Source organism: Xiphophorus hellerii, chromosome 15, assembly GCF_003331165.1.
Source record: "Xiphophorus hellerii strain 12219 chromosome 15, Xiphophorus_hellerii-4.1, whole genome shotgun sequence".
In the NCBI taxonomy this organism is placed as follows: Eukaryota; Metazoa; Chordata; class Actinopteri; order Cyprinodontiformes; family Poeciliidae; genus Xiphophorus; species Xiphophorus hellerii.
The window spans coordinates 3,567,913-3,589,376 of NC_045686.1; the positions used below are offsets into that span (position 1 = coordinate 3,567,913).

Sequence of the window (21,464 nt, forward strand, 5' to 3'; positions counted from 1 at the left end):
CCCCACCCTTCCCTATGTCAAAGGGTGTGGCCGATAATGGCGTTAGACATTTTCTAAACTGAGTGCTTCACATTTCAGAATTTCAAAATGTGCTACAAAAACAGCTTAATATTATTTTGCAATGAGAAAAATCTGTGTTTTTGTTATTGGATTAACTTTATCCCCTCATGGAGAAAACATGATGTGCCATATTGTAAACTTTTTGTATCAAATCATTCATTTTAAGCAATACACACATGAAAACACAAGACGTTTCATTTCTTTATTTCAGGTCTTACACAGAGTTGCAAAGTCGTTCCATTTGTCATGACAGAAATGTATTCATATAAAAAAAACATTTTACAAAACATGTGCAGCTTGCAGATCTTTTACATGTGGAGGAGAATGAAGTGCAAAGAGCAAACAGTCCACAATAATTATAAAATGGAGGCGGGTTGGCCGGTTCGTGGTGCTGCCAGCTGGAGCTCTCATGCCTTCTCATAGGTGCGCACCGCATGGATGTCTTCAAAGGTCAAATTCTGCACAAAACAGACAAAATGATACAGTTTTCTTAGCAAAAACTTTGGTTTGTAATACACTTCGTTTAGACAAACAATCATAAAAATGAATTTTAGATGCAGTCATTAAGGAAGAATGTTTGATAATATTTAATGTTATTCTTTGCTGCCAATTGTTTTGGTCCACTTGTGCTTAAGTGTCATTAATTTGTGCACATAACCTAATTCATACTTCCAATATTTAATAAACTGTTGTTTGTTCATGGAAAAACAATTCACAATGTTTAGAAGAACATGAACATTTTTACAAAATTCCGTGTTAAGCTTTTTTTGGTAGATAAAATAAGTAAAAGTCCACATGCATATGAACTGCATGTGTTGTCTTTACCATGATCATTTTGCCATCTTTGATCTCTCTGACGAACTTGGTCTCTTTGCCGTCCCACTTCTGGACGTGGACCAGTTTGTCCCCATCCAGAGTCACTGTGGACTAAAAGGAATAAAATAAGAGTTACAGTGTGAAGAATCCTCGAATAAAGCTGCTGGGTTTTCTGCAGAGTTTAAGATGTTAAGTAATTGCACGGTTATAAAAATCACACAATTTCTGATAAACTAACACTAATTTTCACTCAGTTATAAAAAAAATTCAACTTTTTAGTTTGCAGAAAAGTTTTACGCTTGTTTTCAAATCCTTAGTGTCTTTAAATTAATCATAAATAGTTTTTTGATCTTAAAACATATTTTGTTTGCTTCAGTTGCTCATATTTAGACAGTGAATATATTTCCATTTTACTGCGACTTACTGAATAGAATGAACTACAGCAGTTTGTGTTTTGTTTTCTTACTTTGCAGTTTCTGTCGTCGGCGGTGGTTTCGTCGAACTCCTCCCCCAGCGTGAAGCTGATCTCGGTGTTTTTGAAGGTGCTCTGGGTGCGGATCATCACCTTGTCTCCCTCCTGGCTGATGATGACGGTCGGCTTGGTCACGTTACCAACCTGCCTGGTGGCAAAGCCCACACCTGAGCAAGAGAAACGGGTATGAGATTCTGTTAAACCTCTTAAGTATAAATGTGCAGTTTGCATTCAAAAATAACCTGAAAACATAGATTTATTTTGTACTTGCTCATAATAAGGATAAAAAAAGACAGAATCTGACTCACCAAGTGCTTTCATGTACTCATCAAAGTTCTCGCTCTCGACCAGTTTCCAGGTGGCACAGAAGGCGTCGACCATGGTGAAGGTTTGCAGGGGACAGAGTTATCTCCAAAGCACACTGAGCAAGCTGCAACTCTTCCAGGTTTACTCCACACACTTATCATCCTGCCTCTTATTATTATGCACACATGTGGGCGGTGCCCAGCATCGCATTGGCTCAGGAGATTTTAACTGAGCTGTGATTGGCTGTTAAATTGGGTCAAGTTCTTTCAGCAGAAAATAAAAATGGAATTAGCCCATTTGTCTGTTTAATGATGCAATTACTCTTTTTATTAGTCACGTGGGTGTATATACTCTAGAAACACAAAACAGATTTACATTTAAAAGGAGCAGATTTATCTGTATATCAAATTCTGCTTTGATCAATAGGAGAAAATATTTAGTGGGGAAAAGTGAACACTACAGTTAACTTTGAGCTCAGATCAGTTTTTTGGGTGTTACTGAATGTAAATCTGTATCAGATCAGATCAGACACAGACTGATTCATGTTTGTTTTAAAGAATTTGGACATTTTCATCCGTTTGTGGCCTTTAGGAGTCGGACCGTTGGTTGTGTGAGGAATGCTTCCTGCAGGGGGTCGGCGCTCAGGCAGAATCACTTTGTTTGACAGCCTATTGTCCTGAACTGCTTGAACGCTATTCTGCACAGCTCCAGACACAATCTCTTCATACACACACACACACATGAACGCAAACACACACACACACTAATTAATGTGGGTAAATGTCTGCATACGTCCATGTCAGAGACCGAGCACAGCTAGCTTTCTAAAGAACCAGAGAAAAAAAAAGCTTAAAGGAAGAAAACACATTTTGTTGTGTTTTTTTTCCAGCCCGAATTTCACTTTTTCTTTGTTAAAACTAGAACTTCATGACAATAATAATGAAAGTTAAAATTAAACATTTGCTCCTAAAATATATGAAAATAGTTGCTGCCTGTCTGGAATCCTTAGTAAAACCAGAAAGAAAACAAACTGACTGTATTTCAGAAAACCTTTTACATTTTTCTCTGTATGTGTAACTACAGCTTTGAAGGAAATTTATTGCATTTCCTCTCCTATTTGAAAAAGATTCTTCAGTTTAATGCAACAAAACTCTTTTTAATATATTTTTCCTCCTGACTTCATTTTTTTTAAACATCTCTCTTCAATTTATTTTACTATTAACTCCTCTAGTGTCGTCTCTTTTACTTTTTTCCTGCTAGTTGCTAAAGAATCCTTTACTCTGATTTACTAATGATCCGAATTGTAAAAGTATGAAAATGTGGTGCAATTCAACAGAAATACCAGAGTTGTTTAATTATTTTTAAAGAAAATAAGATAGTATAACTTTGGGGTATTTTGGAAGTCTGTTATCTGCTTTCATCATATGTGTGTATGTGCAAACATAAATACTTATGCCTTATATACTATTTGCAGGGATGTGATTCATTATCAGATATCGGCAGTGGTAAACTTGTATTTTGTTTTCTAAGTAGGATAAATGTAGAAATGCGGCAGAAACATGATGAAGGATCTCTAGCGCCCTCTTATGGTAAATAGTGGGCACTGAATAGGGTGCAACAATTTTGATCTGCTTCTTTTTCATTTTAAGACAAATATTTATCTGAATAAAAGAGGTTTTTGTATTTTTTTCTCATAGTATGAAAACAATATTTTCACTCAGATGTTTTCTGTGCAGAAATCCTGTTAATATCAGTGGAATCTGAACACAAACATTCAGCTTCTGTCTAATTGTTAATTAACTGTTAAGCATAAAATCATAAAGAGGGCAAAAAAGTTTGATTAATCAACATTTGAAAAAATATTCAGGAATGTTCATCAAAGATAATTTACATTATCACTATCACTTCATGAGAAACATTATAAATATTATCTATTTGCTTTTTATGCAGCAGTGATCATTTCCAGCAAATATCTTCAAGGCATTTTACACATTAAGGAAATCCCCAATTTATTTTCAGAAACATATGATCAAATAACTGTTACAATTACATTCGTTCCAGTTCAGTCCTGGTTATAATACAAAGCAGTAACATTCACTCAATAAAGCTGATTGGTTAAATAATAAAAGGCAGGTCAGCATTCATTTTGCAGCAATCCCTCCTCCTGATCAAGCATGAGGCGACAGAGGGAAGGAATGACTCTGAGTTAACAGGAAGGAATCTCCATCAGAACCAGGATCAGTGTTAGTGATCATTTACTGTGACTGACTCTGGGTTTAAGAGCCTTTTCTAAATAATCTTACCATCATCTGTTCTTTCTCCATTTAGCTAAAAGCTGCATACCATATGTCTAGGCTATCTTAGTATCAAAATGTAGGACACAAAATCTGGAACAAAACATTTAAAAATGTAGAAAAGAATGGGGAAAACATGAGAAAGAAAAGGTGTTAGGCTTTTGTAGCAGAAAGAGATCTTCCTGTCTGATGATGCACAACTGGAAAGTTTTGATGTGTATAAGAATAAATTTGACACTAGAAATGACCAACAGGATGTACAGTAGGTGTATCTATTGTTGGTGAGGTGTTAGTTTCTGTCTATTTTTGAGCTGATCTAAGTGTTGCAACATTAGCAGCAGAAGGTTTTAGTCTGGTGGATTCTTTTTTAAGACATAAACTTCAACATGTCTGACGTTATGGAAAAATTCAGCATCTGTTTTCCTCTCAAAGTGTGAAACCACAAAAGTTCACAGATATTTATACCATAATAGTCAAACATTATGAACTTTGAAGCACAGAAGAACATAGACCTTGGAGATCGTGTCTAACAAACCATTAGCAGATATTATGCACAAGCCTTCAATGTTTCTGGTATTTTACAATAAAGTGAATTCTACAGAGTTTACATTTCCTGCTTCTCTCCACTAGAGGGCCTCAGCGCTCATTGATGTTCTCGAAAACATTCTGTCACTTTCAGTTTTATCTAGATTAAAGTTGTTGGAAATAATGGTTTATTAAACAACATCTAATCTCACTTATTTACTGAGTGTAGAGTAGAGATGGTCAAGATCGACGGCAGCCTGAGCAGAAGAAGAAGAAGAAGAATTCACTGTGCTGTATGTCACAGTGTCCGGGACCTGGACAAAATAACACAAAAATAAAGATACATGTTTAGAAAAAATCAATATCACAAGTTTAATTATTCTTTGTACATTTACTATTTCACAAACCAACATGCTACATATTTTAGTAATTATCAGTAGCACATGTTTCTTAATAATCTATTGCACATTACTCTATAACACATCTTGAGTCTTAAGAGAAGCTTTTAGGAAAACAACTTACTCTTGGCTTTTCCTTGGTCTTTTTGGTCTGACTGATTTTGGCGTAGTGGATGTCGTCCTCAGGATCCGTCTGCACACAGAATGCAACAAAATAAATAACACGCTGTATTGTATTTAGATTAGCAAAACATTGGATTCATTTATTTTGGTTTAACTAAATCATTTTCTCAAAATCACCAGCTTTTTAGTTTTTTGCAGTTGGACATTCAGAGTGAGTTTCTTCTGGATTTAAAACCCTGAAGGAAAAATGTAAACCTGTAGATTTATGTTACCTCACTATTCTTCTAGCTATTAACAACCTGCTAGCATAAGCAGCAAGTTGCTTCTATTTTTTTTACTCACTGAATAAATATATCAGTTGAGACCACTTTTAATTTTGTTGTACAATTAAGCAATGACAGTAAATTAATTTACCAATTTATGTATTCACAAAAAAGCTTGGATTAAAAAATAGATTTTGCTACTGAAAAAGTGTGTAAATGTTTTAAGGCTTTTATATTCTTTAATATAATTAATGCCAGTAAGTGTGGAGGACATTGCAATTCTATTAGTTCATATTTTAAAAATTCTTTCCTTCAAAAAACACAATTTTGACCAATACAAACAGGATGATTTTTTCAAAAACAGTTTAAAGTTAATAAATAACTAAAATGACTCTTTTATATTGAAGATTAAATGATTTACTTACTTCTCTTTCTTTTTCCTTTTTTGTTTTATTTTCTGAAAAAATAAAATAAAACAGTAACTTGGTTCAGTTGTTGCTCTAAAACATATTTCCTGTCTGTTTTCTAATGGTCAGCATGTAGAGGACAGACTGAATGTGATGTGTGTAAGATTGTTTTTAAAAATAACAATAATAACATACTCATTCAGTTTCTGTTGGATACAATTTTTAAATGTAAAGTTTACCGAAGCAACAAAAATGTTTTTCTCACCTCTGGTTTTCTTCCATCCAATGATCACCAGAACAGTTACTATGGTAACTGCTGGACCGATTATATAAAACATAGACCAACCTGAAAAAAATAGTTTATCCACCATCATTGTTTGATAAAAAGACTAAAATAAAACTGGAAGTAAGTTTAAGATTAAGACTAAACTTTATGACTCAAAAGATTCAGATTCTACCTGGAGTTTTGGAGAAATTGTTGACATTTGTAGATGAATTTATTGCCATAGACGTCAATTTGTTTGATTCTGATGTTACTGTCGATAAAGTTGCAGGTAATTTTGTTGCTGTTATCTTTGTTGTTGTTGACATTCTTGTTGTTGTAGCTCTAGCTGGTCGTGTGGTGGTCGTTGTCTTGGATGTTGAATTTTTATCTGACAAGATAGAATAAAAACAGATAAAGAAACAATTCAGTGTTATAATGTAACTTCAAATTGTTAAATTATTGTTTTCAAACTGAGTTTATAAAAATATTCTCACCTGTTTTTCGACCAGACGACTGAATCCTGTAGTTAAACAGCTGCACTTTGTTACTGAAACTATTTGTAACTTTACACTTTAAGATTTCAGAGTTTAACTTCCAGTTTCTGTCAGATGCTGGAATCGTTACAGTAGCAGAGCAGGACTGATCTGATTCCTCCATGTCTGACAACATTTCCTCTCTACCTTCATTCAGCCACTTCACTGTGTATCTGCAGTGGTTATGATCCATCACAGAGCAGGTTAGGATGATTTTATCTTTCTGTTTTTGTTTAACCACTGAAAAGAAAAAAAAATAGCTTAGTGATTTTTCTGGTTATGTTTTAGTTTGTGGTTGGACAGTTTGTTCTGACAAACATCATATAAATACTCACTTTGAATAACAGACAGTATAATGTCAGAGTCTGATCTTTGTTGTCCGTTTATATACTGTCTGCAGTTGTACTGACCAACATCCTCCACTGAGACTTTCTTTATAACCAGAGAACAGTCTGATGTAACGCTCAGTCTGTCTGATTTAGCTGCTGCATCTTCATGAATCTGTCCTTTTTCAAACAGTGTTGATGTTCTGCTGTTCTTAGTGAAGATCCAGGTGATGCTGTTACAGTGATTCCTAATGTTGATCACATTTCCACAAGGCAAAGTGACTTTATCACCATCTCTGACTGCTGAGTAATGAGGTCCATCAGCTGCTGCGGAGTAAAAAAAAAGATCAGAAAATGGAAAAATAAATATATATATTTTATTTCTGCTCCCTATTATTGAGAATCATTTTAGATCCATTATACAGTGTATCATTCAAAGATCAGCTGCCAAGTCTCAATAAACATGAGTGTCTTACATAAGGAACCATATTTAGTTTTAGTTAATTATAAAACTGTTTTAAATTATTGAAGAAATTACTTATAATATTCTTACCTGTTAAGTAAAGCATCAGCGTTACAAAGAAAGATGTTTGTTTCTCTCTAGCAGTGATCATTGCTCCTCTCTGTCTCTCTTGCAGACAATCAGAAATGACTGAGAGTCTAAAGAGGCAAGAGGTGAAAATGAGGATCTTTGTGGTTTGTGAGGCGTTACTTCCTCAGCATGACTTCACTCTGTTCCATGTTTGAACTTTGTTTGTTCTTTTCAAATCACCCTAAAACATAAAACACTTCAGTCATAACACTCAATTATTCGTGCAAATGTTTAGTTTTCTAGTTTTATGTTTTTTTGCATACATATTAATATTAATATAGTTTAAAAACAACTCTGAGACTTTCTGGCTTTTGTATCTGTAGTAAGTGAGGTGTCAGTTTCACTAAGCAGACAAAGCTATGAATAGAAGCTGATGCTTTGAGGGGTTTTTTCTTTTTCTCTTGTTTTAACCTTTTGTCTTGAAAATGACAAACTATGAATTAAAACTTGTTTTTTTAGATATTTTTCCAAAATATCTTTGAGTAGTTTTACATAATGCAGCCATAATTTTCTTTAATTGTCTGAGCTACTGCAGATCAGAGTTAAGATTTTCTGATCATCAGTTTGTTGCTTGTTTCTGTTGTAGCTCGATTTGGCAGAGAGGTGAAAAAGAAGAGACACCAGTCTGACTGAACAGCAAGAAAATCTGTTTATTTACTTCCAGTCATCATAAAAAGCAGCAGCTACATGGAAAAAAATCATCTCTCTTTAAAACCCCGCCTTCTCAATTTAAACGAGCCAATCAGATCATCCCTCCAGAGATAGAAAATACATGAAAGTTTAGCATTTGCATATATAATAAGTCTTGTTTTTAAACAGTTTTAGACTAAAGTTTTCCATTAGATCAAAATGTCAACATTTAGCTCTAAATGTTAGGAAGAAAACATTTAGAGAGTTAATGGGAAACTGGTGGCGCTTTGTTTGTCACACATATCAGGATAAATTTAGACATTAATGATCATGAGATACAGGATGTTTTTATGAGGTGTTAGTTTCTGTCTCTATCAGAGCTGATCTAAGTGTTGCAACTTTAGCAGCAGCAGGTTTTACTCTGGTGGTTTATTGCTAAACTTTAACATGTGTGACGTTATGGAAAATTTCAGCAGCCATTTTGTTCTCAAAGCGTGAAACCACAAAAGGTCAGAGATATTCATACCATAATGGTCAAGCAGAGAAGAACATACATCATCTCCAATAAATAATGTACAGAAATAGTTCATAAACCTTTAATTTTATTCAAATATATTTTACAAAAAAGGTTATATTTAATTAATAAAACTGTACCACATACACAATGAGTTTTATGCTTCTCTCCACTAGAAAATCATAAGCAGCGATGATTCAAATTGATTCTCTTTAAAAATAATCTGCTACCAGTCAGATTAATCTGGATTAAAACTGTTTTCATGTTTCTTCTTTAACCTGAAAATAATTCATCTGATTTATTAAACAATCTAATGTCACTTATTCACTAATGTTACAGTAGAGCCTGTCTTGGTTGACGGTAGCAGAAGAAGCCAGAGATCTAAAACATTACAAAGAAAATAAGAAAAATATGATTAAAATCAGTCAAAATTATGGCACTTCTTTTCTCACATCAATTTCTTTTGCACATTTACTCTAAGCTCACAAATTGAAAAATTTATGTAGTGAATAGCTTTAAACTTAAACTTTATTGACTGTAAATATTTTAGCTGGTAAATATCTGAAACAAATGAAAACTAAACTCTTGCATGATGCTCTATAACAGACATTGTGTTGCATAAAAGACCCTGAATAAAGCTAGAACAGCATATGTTCCATCATTAATAAGAATAATGCTACGTTCTGTTTAAGCAAGGCAAGGTACATTTTCAGCAACAAGAGATTTTAAAGTACTTTACATGATAAAAGCATAAAGGAGCAGATAGCAGTAACATAATAAGGTGAAGAAACGTTAAACTGATGAACTCACTCTGGTTTGTTTCTGGGTGTTTTTGGCCTCTTTGGTGTGAGATCATCCTCATCCTCAGTCTGCACACAGAAAACAACTAAATAACTTCTCTGATGCTCTAGTTGGACTAACACTCCCCAGGCAGCACTTCATTTAATTCAGTTTAGCTTGTTAGCTTGTCTCTTCTGAAGATGATCTATTTTTGTACAGCAGGGCATTACATTCAACAATTAGTTTAGTTTAAATCTTTTTTTGTAGCTTTAGGCTTGTTGCTGTGTTTGTCTGAACTTTGTCTTTACAACCTTTTGGGATGAAATTAGTTTTTGCTGCACTTAAATTTAGACCATCAGATAATTTAGTGAGTACTTTAAATGAGTAAATTATTCTAGTAGAAATGTGAATAAAGTTCTCCGGATTTTATGTTATTTTTCCAAAATTTTCAGAGATTAGCTGAAGATATTTAAGTGTCTTCATCAGTGGTGACAGTAAATATGGAGCACATAACTATACTAATTATCAGTTAGATAATAATGCATTATTTCAATATCTAACATTTTATCCATTCAAACATATGTTTGAGGATATATTTCATTCTTCAATTAAATCCTGACTTTTCTATTGAGATAATAAGGTAGTGATTCAGCCGTCTACTTACTTTACTTTCTTCTTCTATTGTTTTATTTCCTGAAAAGAGGAAGAACATTTTGAAAACTTCATTCCTCCATTTTCTTATAATCATCATGTACAGGAATAATGACCTGTGTTGATTTGTTTATGTAAAATAACTGCATGATTGTTACTTTTGTTTTTTATTGCAATTGTTCAATTATTTACACCATCAAGATGAATTTGCAATGAAGAAAATCAGTTTTCACCTTTAGTTTTCGTCCATCTGATGATCACCAGAACAGTTACTATCATCGCTGCCAAACACACAGGACGGATAACGAGCGACCAAACACATCCTGGTAGAAGAATTATTGTTTCACATAAACCATGAAATATTGATGAAATATTGAAGTTTGAGTATCAAGAGATTCAGTTTCTACCTGGATGTTTTGAGAAATTGACATTTGTAGATGAATTTATTGCCATAGACGTCAATTTGTTTGATTCTGCTGTTACTGTTGATAAAGTTGCAGGTAATTTTGTTGCTGTTATTTTTGTTGTTGTTGACATTCTTGTTGTTGTAGCTCTAGCTGGTCGTGTGGTGGTCGTTGTCTTGGATGTTGAATTTTTATCTGACAAGATAGAATAAAAACAGATAAAGAAACAATTCAGTGTTATAATGTAACTTCAAATCTTTAAATTATTGTTTTCAAACTGAGTTCATAAAAATATTCTCACCTGTTTTTCCACCAGAGGACTGAATCCTGTAGTTAAACAGCTGCACTTTGTTACTGTAACTATTTGTAACTTTACACTTTAAGTTTTCAGAGTTTAACTTCCAGTTTCTGTCAGATGCTGGAATCGTTACAGTAGCAGAGCAGGACTGATCCGATTCCTCCATGTCTGACAACATTTCCTCTCTACCTTCATTCAGCCACTTCACTGTGTATCTGCAGTAGTTAAAATCCATCACAGAGCAGGTTAGGATGATTTTATCTTTCTGTTTTTGTTGAACCACTGAAAAGAAAAAAAAATAGCTTAGTGATTTTTCTGGTTATGTTTTAGTTTGTGGTTGGACAGTTTGTTCTGACAAACATGATATAAATACTCACTTTGAATAACAGACAGAATATTGTCAGAGTCTGATCTTTGTTTTCCGTTTATAAACTGTCTGCAGTTGTAACGACCAACATCCTCCACTGAGACTTTCTTTATAACCAGAGAACAGTCTGATGTAACGCTCAGTCTGTCTGATTTAGCTGCTGCATCTTCATGAATCTGTCCTTTTTCAAACAGTGTTGATATTCTGCTGTTCTTAGTGAAGATCCAGGTGATGCTGTTACATTGATTCCTAATGTTGATCACATTTCTACCAGGCAAAGTGACTTTATCACCATCTCTGACTGCTAAGTACTGAAAGTGACCAGCTGCTGCTGAGTAAAAAAAAGATCAGAAAATGGACAAATATATATATATTTTTTTCTGCTCCCTATTATTGAGAATCATTTTAGATCCATTATACAGTGTATCATTCAAAGATCAGCTGGCAAGTCTCAATAAACATGAGTGTCTCACATAAGGAACCATATTTAGTTTTAGTTAATTATAAAACTGGTTTTAAAATTATTTTTAAAATTGCTTATAATATTCTTACCTGTTAAGTAAAGCATCAGCGTTACAAATAAAGATGTTTGTTTCTCTCTAGCAGTGATCATTGCTCCTCTCTGTCTCTCTTGCAGACAATCAGAAATGAATGAGAGTCTAAAGAGGCAAGAGGTGAAAATGAGGATCTTTGTGGTTTGTGAGGTGTTACTTCCTCATCATGACTTCACTCTGTTCCATGTTTGAACTTTGCTCTTTTTGTTTTTATCTTTCTGCAAAAAACCCCTAAAAAATAAAAAAAGACTGCAGTCATCTCTTGGTTATATTTGCAAGTTTTGCTGTCCAGCTTTGGGTTTTTCTCATACAAACTAATATATCTCATATACAACTCTATGACTTTATCTGTGGTCAGTGAAGTGTTAGTTTCACTAAGCAGCCAAATCTATGAACAAAAGCTGTTGCAACGTTTTTTCTGCCTCACACATCAGGATAAATTTGACTTTAAACGTCATGAGATACAGGATGTTGTTGAAGGTGTTAGTTTTTGTCTCTATCAGATCTGATCTAAGTGTTTCAACATTAGCAGCAGCAGGTTTGCTCTGGTGGACTCTTTTTATTTTAGGATATAAACTTCAACATGTCTGACGTTATGGAAACTCAGCAGCCGTTTTCTTCTCAATGTGTGAAACCATAAGTGTTCAAAGATATCCTCTTCAATAAAACATTTACAGATATGCTGATTAAACCTTCAATTTTATTTAAGAATATTTTACAAAAAAAGTTATATTTAATTAATAAAACAGTGCACAACATACACAATGAGTCTTTATGCTTTTGTCCACTAGAGGGCTCTAGTGAGCAGTGACGGTTCAAATGGATTATCTGGAAAGAAATCTGTTTCCATTCAGATTTATCTGGATTAAAGGGGCTTTCATGCCTCTTTTCTCAGCAGAAAATAATTTATTTGACTTATTAAACAACATCTGATATCACTTATTTACTAAGATTACAGTAGAGGCCATCTGGATTCACAGTGCTTTGCGTCAAGCCAGGAATCTCAGAAAATACAGCAAAAATACAGACAAATATGATTAAAATAAATCAAAATTGTAACAAATCCAGTCTCACATGAACTTATTTTGCACATTTACCTCAGTTACTTGTCTTTCCTCACAGCTGTTGAGGGAAGACCCCAACTTCTTGTTCAGTGATCAGCTGTCCTGCTGAAAGTTTGTTTTTCTCAGTTTCCATAAGTTAAACTGTTTCTAGTTTCACCTGCTTCCTACTTGTATCTGGGTTCTTTTCCTACTTGACTGTTAAAAGCTTCAAAACAATTTAAATGAGAAATGTATCACTCTTTAACTGTAAACATTGTAGATTATTTGGTTCACTGTGAATGGAGCCTCGTCTATCACAGCTGTACTTTTAAAACAATTTGTAATTATTATTCTGTATGTAGATGAAGCTACATTTAGTAGAGTCATTGTTTAGGTTGTTTTTTTACCTCTAAGGATCAATAATGATCAGCATTACTTGAATGGCATGTTCTCTAGTCTTTCTCATCTTGAAAAATGACAAAAAGAAATCAGGCTGTGTGACACATTTTCCTTTTTTTCACCACATCGACCCAGAAATGGATGAAAAATAACAACATGATAATTTAATCAATTACTCATTTCACTTTCTTCTTCTTTTCCTGAAAAGAAGCAGAACATTTAGGTTCAGTTTTTACACTGTGAAAACTTCTTTCCTCTGTTTTCTAAGGATCATCATGTTCAGAATAATAACCTGTGTCGAACTGTTTATATTAAATAACTGTCTTGACATGATTATTCAGTTAGTTTTTTCTTTTCAATCAAATATTTACACCATCAAGATAAATTTGCAATGAAGAAAAAAAGTTTTCACCTTTAGTTTTCGTCCATCTGATGATCACCAGAACAGTTACTATCATCGCTGCCAAACACACAGGACGGATAACGAACGACCAAACCCATCCTGGTAGAAGAATTATTATAGTTACAATCACTGATTAACATAAAGGATAAAACATTCAGGCTCTGGGCTTCAAATGATTCAGTTTCTACCTGGAGGTTTTGATAAATTGACATTTACAGATGAATTAATTTCCCTCGTCCTCCATTTGTTTGAGTCTTCTGTTGTGGTCGTTGTTTTTGTCGGTGATGTCATTTTAGCTGCTGACTCTTTATCTGAAGAAAAACAAAGAAAATAAATGTCCTATCTTTCACTATTAGATGAACTTTAACTCAGAACTGTTTGCTTCAATCCAAATCCTTCATTTTTTATTTTCAGATTGAGTTCTCACCTGTTTTCCCAGACGACTGAATCCAGTAGGGAACCAGCTGCACGTTGTCAGTGTATTTATGTGTAACGTTACACTTTAAGTTTTCAGAGTTTAACTTCCAGTTTCTGTCAGATGCTGGAATCGTTACAGTAGCAGAGCAGGACTGATCCGATTCCTCCATGTCTGACAACATTTCCTCTCTGCCTTCATTCAGCCACTTCACTGTGTGTCTGCAGTCGTTATAATCCGTCACAGAGCAGGTTAGGATGATTTGATCTTTCTGCTTCTGTTGAACCACTGATGAAGATGGACATCAGACAAAAGTAGGAAAAGAAAAAAATATATTTTTGATCATTTTTGTGGTAATGCTTTAGACTGTTGTAGTAAACATGATAATGTAAATACTTACTGTGAATAACAGACAGATAAATGTAGACGTCTGACTCTTGCTGTCCGTTTACATACCGTCTGTAAGTGTAAAGACCAACATCCTCCACTGAGACGTTCTTTATAACCAGAGAACAGTCTGATGTAACGTTCAGTCTGTCTGATTTAGCTGCTGCAGCTTCATGAATCTGTCCTTTTTCAAACAGTGTTATTGTTCCTTTACCACTGAACATCCAGGCGATGCTGTCACATTGATTCTTAGTGCAGATCACATTTCCACAAGGCAAAGTGACTTCATCACCAACTCTGACTGTCGAGAACAGATCTTGTTCAGCTGCTGTAGCTGAGAGACAGAGACAGAAAAAAATCACTCTCCTGCTTCCTGTTAGTGTGAGGATCGTTTTAAACATCTGTACTTAAAAAATCAGTTTCTGCCAAGTCACAACAAATAACTGTACTATTTAACAAAACATATTTAGTTTGAGGTAGCTTTACATCATTTCTGTTATTTAAATTTTTAATTTCTTACCTGTTAAGTAAAGCATCAGCGTTACAAAGAAAGATGTTTGTTTCTCTCTAGCAGTGATCATTGCTCCTCTCTGTCTCTCTTGCAGACAATCAGAAATGACTGAGAGTCTAAAGAGGCAAGAGGTGAAATATGAGGATCTTTGTGGTTTGTGAGGCGTTACTTCCTCAGCATGACTTCACTCTGTCTCAAAAATTTGTTTTCTTCTTAATCACACCAGGACTTTATGGCTTTTATATGTGTGGTAGCTGATGTGTTAGGTTCACAAAGAGGTCAAATCTTTGACTAGAAATTGGTGATTTCTTTCTATATTGTTTTAAATGTGACCCATTATGCTTCCTGGAACAGGATACCATTCACATTCAACTTTATTCAAGTCCTGAAAGGGCAATTAATGTTACAGCAACTATATGTAAAAAGACAGTTAAAAAGTAAAAAACAATAAATGTACTAAAAATATCAAATATAAATCAATAGGATAGGTCTATATGCAATACAAAACATGTTGATTACATTTTAATGCAGTCAACATACTGTACACACGTTCACACCCACATTCACCCCCACACTCCTTCACACCCACACACACCCCCCCACCCACCCACACACACACACACACACACACACACACCTTCACCCCTACTGGGATGTTTTTGTACTGCAGTCGTTCCCAAGACCTTCCTTTTGTTATGTTTTCTTAAATTTGTAAATTTATTCAAGAATATTTAGATTTATATTTACCAATGATCCTTTTCTTAATATTAATTATTTATGAAGTGATTTGTGACACGACAGCTGAAGTATTTCCTTTAGATGCATTTTTTTTCTAAAATGGCAAAATTATGTCCGTTTTGTTTGTTTTCTACTTTTTAAGGTTTATTTCAGATCACAAAAGATAATTATAATTCTGAAAGTTCATCTGAAGTATTCTTGGTGTATTTAGAGTTATATAAAAAGAACTAGTAAATGTCCACTCTGAAGTGCCACAGCGCTCTCTGCTGATTCAGAAAAAATAATCTTTTTTTGTTAATTTTGTTCATATAATCATTTTTTAGTTAAATTGAATGAATTGTTTATTTTGTTGCTTAAACAACATCACATTGTGGGATGTTGACTCCTTGATTATTGTAATCTCTTCACAAAAACAAGATTTTATCCTGGTCACAAAGACAAATGTAAAGAAAAATAAAAGTCTTTGTAATTATTATTTGACAGTAGGGCACAACACAGCAACATTCAACAAAAATAGATGCGTAAATAATTTTTTGATAAGTTCAAACTGAGGACAGTTCATTCTTGGGTCATGGCTTCTTTGAGCAAATATAAAGTCAGGTATTTGACCTGTGGGTGTATTAATAAATAGTGTTGGCGGTTTGATGTCATGGAATATAACCTGGCTGTTTATTTGTGGTGAGCCATGTGTTAGTTTCTGTCAGCATCTCCGTTTCTTAAACGATAGGAACAGAAGTAACCATCAGTTCTGGTGGTTTCTTCAGTCTTTAATTTAAACTCTAACGTCCTACACTGTGGCCAAAACACTCAGCTGTCATTTCACACTTTCAGTGTGTCAGACCACACTGTTAAATATGCTGTTTTTCCAGACAGCATGCATTCGTTGTTTCAGGAAACCACTGAGAATACTTGGCAGATAGAACTAAAGGTAAAAGGAGAAGTATTAATTATTTTCCAGGCACATAGTGCCATTTTATTGCACAATCTATAACTACGTTACCTTTAGCTTTTATAAAAATACAATAAAATTGACTTCAAAATTTGAAATTGGTCCTCTGTCTCTTTAAGAAGTTCCTCTTTCCGACACTCTTCAGCATGTTGTCACTGCGATGTTTTTCTTTTGTGCCATTTTACAACCAGCAGAGACCCTGGATGGATAAGTAGTTTGTATGATGAGCTCCTCAGATACACAGTTCCACCAAGTGTTTGCTAAATGCTGCTGCCGCTAGTCTGAAGGAGCTGAGTGGGGAAGGTCCGAGTGTTCAGGTCGCTGCGGTTCGGTACGCTGTTTCATTTTTGTTGGGTTGGCTGTGTTCTGCGTTCTGAGATATAATCAGAAGAGAGAATAATGTTCAGTTTCCAGCATAAAAATCAAACTCAGAGGCATACAGTATATCATCATGTTATCAGAAATAGTCATACTCAGTTGCATATCGGGCGTCTGCTCCACCACCACACCAGCTACAGCCATGAAATGCATTATTTTAAAACAAATCCTTGCTTTTGTCTTCTGCCCTCTAATATAGGAAAGCTTTACCAAATATGCGTGGTGCGTTTACAGCATTGTTGTATTTTTAATGACTGTAGACTCATAACAGATGGATTTTGTTGAACTAAAAAAGATCTGTACAGACAATGGATGGATGGAAGTTTAAAAACATAACGTTTGAATGTTCTTACCTTTAGTTTTTGCCCACTTGTTGACTGAAACAACCAACATTAGGAGAGCTGCCAAACCCACCGACACAGTGATGCATCTTAAAAAATAGATGAAATCTGAAATAATTAAAAAAAGAGTGCATCAGAACAGAATGACTACATTCATTTAAAGAAATGTTTTGGAACGGAAGATATCACCTTGTTGCTTTGAATACTTCCTGTTGTCGGTTGCGTTGCCTTTGATGCTCGTCCATTTCCTGCTGAATGATGGCAGATCCGCTGTGGTTGCTATAGCGATTGTTGGTTTTCTTGTGGTCAGTAATGTTGCTGTGTTTGTTGCTGTTTTTGCTGTGGTTGTTGCATCTTTTTCTCCATCTTCCTCATCTTCAGACTGAGGCCTGAAGCTGAACAGCTGAACCTCTCCAGTGGTTTTAGCCGTCACTTTGCATTTCAGTAACTCATAAATATTTGACTTCTGATTGAAGACAGACTTTGTAAATGTCACAGTGGTCCGGCAGGAATATGATATGACCTTCACACCTGAGGGCATTTTCTGGTCATACACCCACTCGACTGTGTGAGTGCAGTAGTTATGTTCCTGTAAAGAGCAGCGCAAGCTAACATCATCATTAAACTCCGGTTCACTCACTGCGAAAGAGTCACATGTAGAGAGGAAAAAAAGAGAATACATCCAAGTTATTATTGCTATCTTTATGTTGAAGTGACAAGCATATTTTTATGAACACACTCACCTCTAATAACAGACACATCAACCAGAGACTCTTGTGAATCTTGATTTGCCAGCAGGTTTTGTCTGCAGGTGTAAAGCCCAGCGTCCTGAAGTGTGACCTTCTTTATAACCAAAGAGCAGTTCGCTGTTAAACTCAGTCTGCTGGAATCAGTTGCTGCATCTTTGTTAATCTGCCCATTTTCAAAGATGGTTCCTTCCTGCATGAAGTTTCTGTACGTCCATGTCGTCCTGTCACAGTTTTTCTGATCTTTTCTTACATTTTCACAAGACAAAGTTATTTTGTCGCCTGTTTGGACGGTGAAGGAGGATGAAGTTTGCCCCTCTGGTGCTGCTGCTGAAAAAAAATGCAGAATAAAAACATTCAAGAGTCACAATATACTGTAATACTGTAGTCAATCTAAACGATTCATACCTGGAAAATGAAACAGTACCATCAAAAAAGGTCCAATAATCGACCCGAACCGAATCATTGTTCTCTGCTCTATTGTCATGGTCAGATAATGTTAAAATGGCTTCATCAGGAAGATGCAAACATGCGCAGTTTGGTTTGTGAGGTGTTACTTCCTCACAGTTCACACTTTGTGCTTCACACTTTGTGACTCACCTCTGACACTTTAATGAATATTTGTTTCATGTTTTGAAACAAAAGTCTGACATTTTCACTCTAATTATTTATCTAATAGTTTTTAGGGTATGTTTAAGTGTTATCATTATATTGCTTTTGTTTTGTTTTGTTGTTGTTTTATTTTGATCAATTTAATGTCCAGCTGCATTAGAGGCGCTGAGTCGACTGCTAGTTGCAGGAGTGGTTAACAAGTGTTAGTTTCGAAACTCAGTACCGGCAGCTGCAGGTTTTCCACTGAGTACAAATAAAACAGAAAATAAAATGTTATTAATGGTGTAGTTACAAAAATCTGCAAGACAAAAAAAGTGTTTAATATCATTGAAATATGAGATAAAGTAAATTCTACAAAATATTTGATTTTAAACTGTGATCATTAAGAAGCATTACATAAATTAACCAACACACCAACAATTTTCTCTCTTAAGTTTTTTCCCTCAGAAAGTTTCAAATTTCTATGAAACTGAAAAGCTGCTTTTTATTCTACCTCTTCACAGCCGGAAGGATAAATGAGATATTATCTTTAGTTTTAAGTGCAGAGGAGTTCTTGTTTCCATTTCCTGTTGTGATCAGTTATAGATTAGTCACAGTGTCACCAACTGCTCAGCCTGAAATCTGCTCCGTGTTGCCGCCTTCGGTCACCGCCTCGTCAGGCTGGTTTATGCTACATGTATCATGGATTTTCCAGGCACATTGTGCCATTTCATAGCACAAACAAGTTACCTTAAGTTACTATGAAAATGTTGTACATATAAAAAACAACTTAAAAGATATAGGACTTCAGATCTGTCTTCTGTCTCTTTAAGAACTTTTTCTCTGTCCAGCACCTCAGTACGTCATCATATCACAGATTCTCCATTGGTGCCAGTTACAACCGTTTCTAGGAGTGTTGTAGTTTTTACAATAAGTTCAGCGGAGACGCAGCACCACCAGTTTGCTAATTGCTGCTGCTGCTAGTCTGGTGGGGCAATATGGGTAAGACAGGAGAAGGCTGATTTAAGGTCGCAGCTCAGTCGGGTCACAGTATGTAGAACTGTAGTCTGCAGAAGCTGCGATTCCATTGGTGGAGACAATTTAGCAATTTCTGTGTTTCCTAAATAGAAACGCAATTAAAATCCCAAGTAAAAAAGTTTGTTCATGTGATAAGTCATTAAAAAACATGCCACACCATCGTCATCCTACCACTTCCTGTTGTCTTCTTTGTGTTTTCCTTCAGTAGTAAAATCCAGTTGTTGATCACACGACTCGTGTGACTCGAAAAAAGCATTTCCATTGTATTTTTTAAAAACACACTAATTTTGATACAGCAAAAAAACCACATCATCCAAAAACATACATTTTTACAAAATTGCTGTTTTCATTAAACATATTAATATTTGTGATCCCAATTTGCGCAGTTATATGGTCAATGGAAATCAGGAAGAGTGGTGGTGAATGAAATAATAAACAAAAATAAAATTGACTCCATTTATTTTCAAAAATATTCCACATAACATAAATTAATCTTGTTAATGTTTTTTCAAATCATGTTTTGCTCTTAAGAATCTATTCCCATAAGAGCTTGAACTTATTAACATAAGATACTTTTTGCATGGTTTCCCCTTAAAACACGTTTTTACATGTAGAATTTAAACATATTCTGTTTTATTTACTCTCAATGTGCATTGTAAATATATGTCCAATATCATAATTTATTTTTAGAACTTTGTCGTTTCTATACGTTTCTGATTGTTACGGTTTGTAAAGTTTATATGTTTAAATATCTTCTTCCTTCTCAGTATTTGGGACAAAACAGAGTTTGCACCTCATTTATGTTTTACAGTGTAACTATTATTCTTGACCACCAGGTGGCGGTGTAATTCTTAAAGCATTTTAGCAGCTTTTAATTTATAGATATCATTTACAATTTTAAAATAGTACGTTTTATTTACGCTCATTGTGCATTATTTAAATTTGTACCAGAACATCTTTTAAAATACTTCAAAAACTTTCTATGATTTTCGGAAATTTACAACATTTAATGTCTTAGAGCTTTATGTAATTATTCTTTAATTTCGTACAAAGTAATTATTACACTCCACCACCAGATGGGGGTGTCGTCCTTAAATTTGAACACCTCCCGATTCAATGATGAACCATTTTAATATTAAATAAGCTTTACTTACTCCAATGTGCATTAATTTTGCCCAGGAATACCTTGAAAATGGATCAAAACGTTTACATTTTTAATGAATTCCTGAAATTTTCGAGTAATTTCTTGATTTGTTTCATTGAATTTCACAGTATGTAATTATTATTCTCCACCAGCAGGTGGGGGTGTCGTCCTTATATTTTAACAGCTCCTAATTCAAAGATGTAACATTTTAAAATGCTAAATAAGTTTATTTGCTCTCTGTGCATTTGTTCAAAGTCCTATAAAAGTTATAACTTTGGGATTTTTATGAATATTTGAATTTTAAAGCTGTTAAATTTTACAGTATATTTTATTTTTCTTCCTTATCCGCAGCTGGAGGAAAACAGGATTTGAACAATGATCACATTATAATGTTATTATGTAATATAATCATTGTTGTCGTTCAACAGTTACAAGTCAATACCAAGTGATCCATATATAAATACATCCGTCCATTTAAGGGTTAATAAGCGATTTATTTTATGTAAAACCTTTATTTCTAAATCTTTACCTGTGAGATCTGAGTGCCGATGACTCTCTGCTTAGCAACTAATCTCCAACCAGATTGAAAAGGGAGTAAAATCTTCAGCTCGAACGTTTTCCCGTCACGTCGACTCTTAACTTTCCACCACAGTCATGTTGGCCATCACCATATGTTAGGTTTTAAAAACTTTGTGCATTCATTTATTAATAGCTAGAATAAAGTAATCTTATGTGCAGAACTTGCAGGAATATGAGTCAGTCAGAATGTAACTATAACTTTTCCTGTTTCAAATATCAACAGA

At 34.5% G+C, this 21,464-nt stretch overlaps 4 protein-coding genes across 9 annotated transcripts; all 4 read right to left on the reverse strand.

The window, feature by feature from the left end:
• Nucleotides 1–248: 248 nt before the first annotated feature.
• LOC116734244 (fatty acid-binding protein, brain) lies at nt 249–1,836 on the reverse strand. Its single transcript, XM_032585512.1, has 4 exons — nt 1,657–1,836; nt 1,343–1,515; nt 886–987; nt 249–518 (listed from the first exon to the last, which is right to left on the reverse strand). Exons 1-4 carry the CDS (start codon nt 1,727–1,729, stop codon nt 468–470), a joined length of 399 nt encoding a protein of 132 aa, XP_032441403.1. The 5' UTR covers nt 1,730–1,836; the 3' UTR covers nt 249–467.
• Nucleotides 1,837–3,637: 1,801 nt separating this feature from the next.
• LOC116734240 (uncharacterized) lies at nt 3,638–12,181 on the reverse strand. Its single transcript, XM_032585506.1, has 14 exons — nt 11,577–12,181; nt 10,661–10,939; nt 10,363–10,554; nt 10,189–10,278; nt 9,969–9,997; nt 9,335–9,393; nt 7,342–7,448; nt 6,798–7,115; nt 6,424–6,702; nt 6,123–6,317; nt 5,930–6,010; nt 5,683–5,714; nt 4,996–5,064; nt 3,638–4,787 (listed from the first exon to the last, which is right to left on the reverse strand). Exons 1-14 carry the CDS (start codon nt 11,635–11,637, stop codon nt 4,686–4,688), a joined length of 1,893 nt encoding a protein of 630 aa, XP_032441397.1. The 5' UTR covers nt 11,638–12,181; the 3' UTR covers nt 3,638–4,685.
• An 80-nt stretch (nt 12,182–12,261) lies between these two features.
• On the reverse strand, nt 12,262–15,059 carry LOC116734243 (uncharacterized). 4 transcript variants are annotated; one of them, XR_004342191.1, is made up of 7 exons: nt 14,746–15,059; nt 14,239–14,559; nt 13,851–14,126; nt 13,640–13,734; nt 13,433–13,522; nt 13,197–13,220; nt 12,262–13,087 (listed from the first exon to the last, which is right to left on the reverse strand). XR_004342191.1 is itself a non-coding variant. In XM_032585509.1 (7 exons), the coding sequence occupies exons 1-7, from the start codon at nt 14,804–14,806 to the stop codon at nt 13,074–13,076; spliced, it is 909 nt and encodes a 302-aa protein (XP_032441400.1). In that variant the 5' UTR covers nt 14,807–15,056; the 3' UTR covers nt 12,262–13,073. The 4 variants fall into 4 exon arrangements, 3 of the variants coding, with proteins under 3 accessions (XP_032441400.1, XP_032441399.1, XP_032441401.1); XM_032585509.1 differs by having other exon boundaries at nt 13,612–13,734; nt 14,746–15,056; XM_032585508.1 differs by having other exon boundaries at nt 12,262–13,522; nt 13,612–13,734; nt 14,746–15,053.
• Nucleotides 15,060–15,918: 859 nt separating this feature from the next.
• On the reverse strand, nt 15,919–18,449 carry LOC116733776 (uncharacterized). 3 transcript variants are annotated; one of them, XM_032584604.1, is made up of 5 exons: nt 18,297–18,449; nt 17,886–18,215; nt 17,332–17,781; nt 17,155–17,250; nt 15,919–16,789 (listed from the first exon to the last, which is right to left on the reverse strand). In XM_032584604.1, exons 1-5 carry the CDS (start codon nt 18,373–18,375, stop codon nt 16,737–16,739), a joined length of 1,008 nt encoding a protein of 335 aa, XP_032440495.1. In that variant the 5' UTR covers nt 18,376–18,449; the 3' UTR covers nt 15,919–16,736. The 3 variants fall into 3 exon arrangements, with proteins under 3 accessions (XP_032440495.1, XP_032440493.1, XP_032440496.1); XM_032584602.1 differs by having other exon boundaries at nt 17,886–18,218; XM_032584605.1 differs by having other exon boundaries at nt 15,919–16,796; nt 17,886–18,218.
• Nucleotides 18,450–21,464: the final 3,015 nt, after the last annotated feature.